This window comes from Alosa alosa, chromosome 3 (genome assembly GCF_017589495.1).
Source record: "Alosa alosa isolate M-15738 ecotype Scorff River chromosome 3, AALO_Geno_1.1, whole genome shotgun sequence".
Classification (NCBI taxonomy): Eukaryota; Metazoa; Chordata; class Actinopteri; order Clupeiformes; family Clupeidae; genus Alosa; species Alosa alosa.
In genome coordinates, this window is record NC_063191.1 from 37,610,548 (window position 1) to 37,616,642 (window position 6,095).

General features: G+C 45.6%; 1 protein-coding gene across 1 annotated transcript; it reads left to right on the top strand.

Moving 5' to 3' along the window:
• Window positions 1-200: 200 nt before the first annotated feature.
• Window positions 201-5,758, top strand: LOC125291683 (zinc-binding protein A33-like). Its single transcript, XM_048238503.1, has 3 exons — window positions 201-450; window positions 3,981-4,127; window positions 5,200-5,758. Exons 1-3 carry the CDS (start codon window positions 201-203, stop codon window positions 5,742-5,744), a joined length of 942 nt encoding a protein of 313 aa, XP_048094460.1. The 3' UTR covers window positions 5,745-5,758.
• Window positions 5,759-6,095: the final 337 nt, after the last annotated feature.

A 6,095-nucleotide genomic window follows, 5' to 3' on the forward strand; every position in this document is an offset into this window, starting at 1 on the left:
CGTTCACCCTGTTACGAGTTGATGAACCACTGAAACGATTTTGGAAACATTATTTTAGGGTACAAAAAACTCTTTGGTGTTGCTTTAACCTTGTGATTAGGTAATTGATTGTGATTAGGTAAACACTGATATGCTATTATAGGTAGAGGAGGAAGAAGCTGACTGACTAGTCTTGCAATTTTTAAACACTAGACTCCAGGATGGACTCCGTGCTGAATATACTGAGAACATCTCTGGACACCCTCACAGCAGCTCAGTTCAAGAAGTTCAAGCACCATGTAAAGGACTTGGGCCCGATCCCATGGGGCAATCTGGAGAAGAGCGACTCTGATGACACTCTAGACCTAATAGTACAAGCATACACCATAAATCATTCTGATGGAGTCATATTGACAATCCTAAAGAAGATGAACCTGAACCAGCTAGCCATGGACATGGAAAATGAACTGGGTGAGTTTGAGCACCAATACCATAAGTGCTCCTTTGAAGTAACATGTTGTCTTATACCAATACCCAGTTTATATTATCTCTTATCACCCTCAGGGTGGCATTAATGTGAAACTGTTGGATGGTGCCTTTTCTTTTCCAACCTTCTCAGTCACCTGAAGATTTCCTGCTGGCTGTGTTAACAGATCTTATATAATAATGTGAAGACATATAGATTGTTGATTGTTGACAAAATTTTTAAAGGGACAATAACTCATAACAGTGTTGCCTTAACCCTGTCATTAACTTGTCATATCACGAGAGCATGTTTTGACCATTAATGTTAATTAATGTAGCAGAATGTGGCTGTGACCTCAGGCAGAAGCAGAGTGTTTCCGGTGTTCAGCAAGGGTTAATGGAACAGGAAGTGGTGGAGGGGAGTCAGAGGAAGAGGAGGAAAGAGTCTGGTGAGTCATGATGCCTCCTCTTGATGTCTCTGAAAGGAACTACTTGAACTGAACAGGAACTGAACACATAGCAGGTGTCATTTTAGTGGAGTATTGGTCCAATCTCAAAATTATGAAGAAGGGAGATGTGCTGTTCATAGACAGTAGCTTCAGTATCAAAGTCAAAGTCAGCTTTATTGTCAATTTCTTCACATGTTCCAGACATACAAAGAGATCGAAATTACGTTATCCCACGGTGAAGACAAGACATATTTTACCAATTTAAGTCCACAGACAAACATACCATTCAAGTAAACAAAAAAGTAAGTAAATAAGTAAATAAGAGGGCACGTATAATAATGAAAAAATAAGAGCAGCAAAATTTGGTTGAAATTGTGCATAGACAGTCAATAAAATACTAGTGCAAAGTCAGGCCAATAAAAGGCTTGGGTAGTTCTGTTTGACCGAAGTAATAAAGAAAGTGGCATAGTGGTGCAAGTTATGTAAGAGCAGCAGAAGTGTTGTGTTTTCAGGACAACAACACCAAGTTGTAAAGTGTACAAGTGTGCAAGTGTTCAAGTGTGCAAGTGGAGTAGTGCAGGCGGCCATTGTGGGTTCAATGTCCACGATGTTATGTAGCTGAGGGTGGAGGGGGGAGAGGAGGGAGAGAGTTCAGCATCCTTACAGCTTGGTGTATGAAGCTGTTGGTGAGTCTGGTAGTGCGGGGAGCGCAGGCTTCTGTACCTCTTCCCAGAGGGCAGTAGATCAAACAGATTGTGAGCGGGGTGACTTGCATCACTCACAATTTTGGTCGCCTTGCGGGTGAGGTGGGTGGTGTAAATGTCCTTCAGGGAGGGGAGTGAAGCACCAATGATCCTTCCAGCTGTGTTCACTATGCGCTGCAGGGCTTTCCTGTTGTATTCAGTGCAGCTTCCGCCCCCACACAGCGATACAGCTGGAGAGGATGCTCTCAATGGTGCCTCGGTAGAATGTGGTCATGATGGCTGGTGGAGCACTTGCTCGCCTGAGTTTCCGCCCAGGAAGTACAGGCGGCGCTGAGCTCTCTTCGCCAGTGATGCAGTGTTGGTGGTCCAGGAGAGGTCTTCACTGATGTGCACCCCCCAGGAATTTGGTGCTGCTCGCCTCTCTCCACCACAGCACCATCGATGGTCAGTGGCAGGTGTTGGGTGTGACCTCTCCGGAAGTCAACAACAATCTCTTTGGTCTTGCTGACGTTCAGCAGGAGGTTGTTGTCCCTGCACCACGTGGTCAGATGGTCGACCTCCAACCTGTATTGAGTCTCGGCCGCCCTTGGTGATGAGACCCACCAGAGTTGTGTCGTCAGCAAATTTCACTATGTGATTGTTGCTGTAGGTTGCAGTGCAGTCATGCGTCAGCAGGGTGAAGAGCAGCGGACTGAGCACGCAGCCTTGGGGGGCCCCTGTGCTCAGTGTGATGCTGCTTGAGGTATTGTTGCCAACACGTACTACTTGGGGCCTCTGACAGAGGAAGTCCAGTAGCCAGATGCAGAGGTAGGTACTGAGTCCCAGTTTGTCAAGTTTGCAGATGAGTTGTTGTGGTATTATGGTGTTGAATGCAGAACTGAAGTCTATAAACAGCAATCTCACATATGAGTCTCTTTTTCCAGGTGGGTGAGGGGCTGGGTGGAGGGCAGAGCAGATTGCATCCTCTGTAGACCGCTTGGCTCGGTATGCAAACTGGAAGGGGTCCAGGGTGGGGGGGAATGGCTTTGATATGTGACATGACAAGCCGCTCAAAGCACTTCATGATGATGGGTGTCAGTGCCACAGGGCGGTAGTCATTGAAGCAGGATGGAGCAGTTTTCTTCGCACAGGTATGATGGTGGCAGCTTTGAAACATGATGGGACGATGGCTTGCTTCAGGGAAGTGTTAAAGATGTCTGTGAAGACATCCTTAAGCTCCCCCTTGCGCAGTCCTTCAGCGCCCGACCTGGGATGTTGTCTGGACCTGTTGCCTTACGGGTGTTGATAGCAGCAAGTGTCCTCTTCACGCTGTCGGCAGAGAGGCACAGGGGCTGCTCATGTAGAGGGGGATGGGTCTTCTGTGGGCAGGTGCTGTTTTGTGCTTCAAAGCGAGCAAAGAAGCGTGGCAGTATTGTGGACTGCCTACGTGTTTAGAAATGCATCCAACATTTTATACAACATCTCTGTATACTTAGAGTAGTGTTCTGTTCACTGTGTGTGAAAGTAGCCAATTCCATTGATTATAGTGGAAGCTAATTGTCGCAGCATACGCTCTGTGAACAGTTTTAGTTTAGCCTGTAAGCGTGGTATCTACTGTACATAGTTATGCATCACATGCTCACATGACTTTTTTCAGACATTTTCTGCAATCTCCACAGACGAGAAGTCAAACTCTTCTGTCAAGATGATGGAGAGTTGGTTTGTTATGAGTGCATAAACTCAGAAATACATAAGAATCACAACTTCAGACCCATCAGTACACAAGTGCTTGCCCTGAAGGTAAGTCTTGTGTGGCTGTACGTTGTTTCACATCGATATCGTGCAGTGCACTCCATACATGCCCCTCCTCTCCTCTCTTCTTTCCCTCTCCTCTCCTCTCCTCTCCTCTGCCTCTCCTCTCCTCTCTCCTCTCCTCTCCTCTCCCTCTCCTCTCCTCTCCTCTCTCCTCTCCTCTCCTCTCCTCCTCTCCTCTCCTCTCCTCTCCTCTCCTCTCCTCTCCTCTCTTCTTTCCCTCTCCTCTCCTCTCCTCTCTTCTTGCACTCCATACATGCCCCTCCTGGCGAAGGGAAGAAGAGGCACCTTAAAGCACATTCAGTAAAAACAAAATGGTGGCAGTCTGTGTTTACTGGAAGGCTTGATAGGAAGAGCTCAAGATTAAAATGGGGCCCTTAAGGAAGCAGGTGAAGCTATGCGAAGAAGCTAAAGTCATTTGTGAACTAACAGCAACATATATTAAGGTACTTATCAGCCTGTTAAACACAATTTAAATATTAGTGTTTTGGGATGTCAGCAGGATGTCATTAGTAACTATTTTGTGCTGTATCAGAGTCAGTACAAATACACAGAAAGGCTGTTGAAGGAGTTTGAGAACCCAAACCCACAGCAGCACTGACTCCTGAATGTTATTCCAGAGCCCAGTGCACACTGCAGGATCCAGAGAGGGTTTCAGGAGCTCTGATCAATGTGGCAAAGCACCTGGGCAACCTGAAGTTCAGAGTCTGGGAGAAAATGCAGGAGATTGTTCAATACAGTGAGTAGTCTGGGAGAAGATGCAGGAGACTGTTCAGTACAGTGAGTGAAACACACACACACACACAGACACAGACACATGAAGAGAAGATGCAGGAGACTGTTCAGTATGGTGAGTAAGACCACGGGATTCATCATGTCACTGTACTCTATGTGCCATGACTTGGTAGCACCCACTATTCACCTTAGACCAGGGGTGGGCAAACTGCGGCCCACGGGCCGGATCCGGCCCGCCAAGCACTTTCATCCGGCCCGCTGAGCATTTCATTTGGTTATAAGGCTGCTCGCTTTTTTTTTCCTGCGATAGAGACGACGTTGGTTAGCTTTACTGCAAACTGCTTTTCACTCTCCTTAGAGAACGTTTACAATGTCAATGTCAAAACATCATGTTAAACTAAGTTAACTCTTAGTTATCTCCTTTACAGCAGATCTAACGTGAACATGCGATCCATTTAATTGGGAACGCAGCGTCTGCACTCCACGAGGGAGAGAGAGCCGCAGGTTCCAGCTGGCTTGTCATTGTTGATAATTGATATCTCCTTCTTATAAGAAACTTTTAAAAGGAAATCATGAAGGCAGCAGTAGTTCCCACTACTGACCATTTAAAAAGTGTAAGAGGGCCATACCGTAGCAGGCAGAAGATCATTGAGAAATAAACGTGAATTAAAGCGACAGTGCACAATTTATACATTTGTTAAACAGCATAAAATTAGCAGTATTTTTAAGCAATTAATATTTTAAAAGAAATATTTTGTAATACTAAATTATAGGCTATAAAAAATGTATTTTTTTATGTGTGTGTCGTGGGGTTGTTGTCTGCCCGCCAGCCAATTTTCAAAACCCAGTGTAGCCCTTGAGCCAAAAAGTTTGCCCACCCCTGCCTTAGACACACACACACACACACACACACACACACACACACACGAACATGCACGCACACATATTGATGACTAAAGAGCATGTCACTGTTACTACTCTACGTGCCATTACACTGTTAATGACCATTATTCACATTCTCATCACACATCACTCAGTGTTCAGCTCGTGTGTGTGTGTGTTCTTTCTCTCTGCAGCTCCTGTGATTCTGGATCCCAACACTGCTCACCCAGGTCTCATCCTGTCTGAGGATCTGACCAGTGTGAGACGTGGTGATGAGAGACAGCAGCTTCCTGATAACCCAGAGAGGTTTGATGAGTGGTCTTGTGTCGTGGGCTCTGAGGGCTTTAACTCAGGGACTCACTGCTGGGATGTGGAGGTTGGGGACAGTACGTGGTGGCTCCTGGGTGTGATGGTAGAGTCTCTCCAGAGGAAGGGAGACTTTACCTCCAAGAGCGGATGCTGCTACATCTGGTATGAAGATGGCAAATATGGAGCCCGTTCTTCACCACAGTTGCCCACTCTCCTCACATTGAAACAGAAACTCCAGAGGATCAGAGTGCAGCTGGACTGGGACAGAGGAAAGGTGTCATTCTCTGACCCCATAAACAACACACACCTTCACACAATCAAACACACTTTTACTCAGAGAATGTTTCCATTCCTCGCCAATGTCTGTAAACTCTCTGCTCTGAGGATCGTACCCGTTTCTGTCAGAGTGGATCAGAACGAATCAACCTGACATTGCCTGTTGCACAAAGACTTCTACACCATACACTTGTGCACACTGGACCAAAGTAGTGATTTAAAGACAATAAAATGTTTCTCACACTCTTACGATGCTTTTGGGTTCTTTGAGATTGCAGTATTATAGATGTGTGATATCAGATTGCTTTGTCTTATTACAGAGAGGTAAAATCCTACATTTTTATAAATTGTTGTAAGGTCATCCAGAACATGTCTCTGACAGGTGGTTAGCTTGCTAGGCACATAAAGATGATAATATCGTATATATATAATGATATCTTTCTACATCTTATCTAGTTGCTGTCCGCACTCACTATGCAGTTCATAGCCAAATTTCAAAACTTCC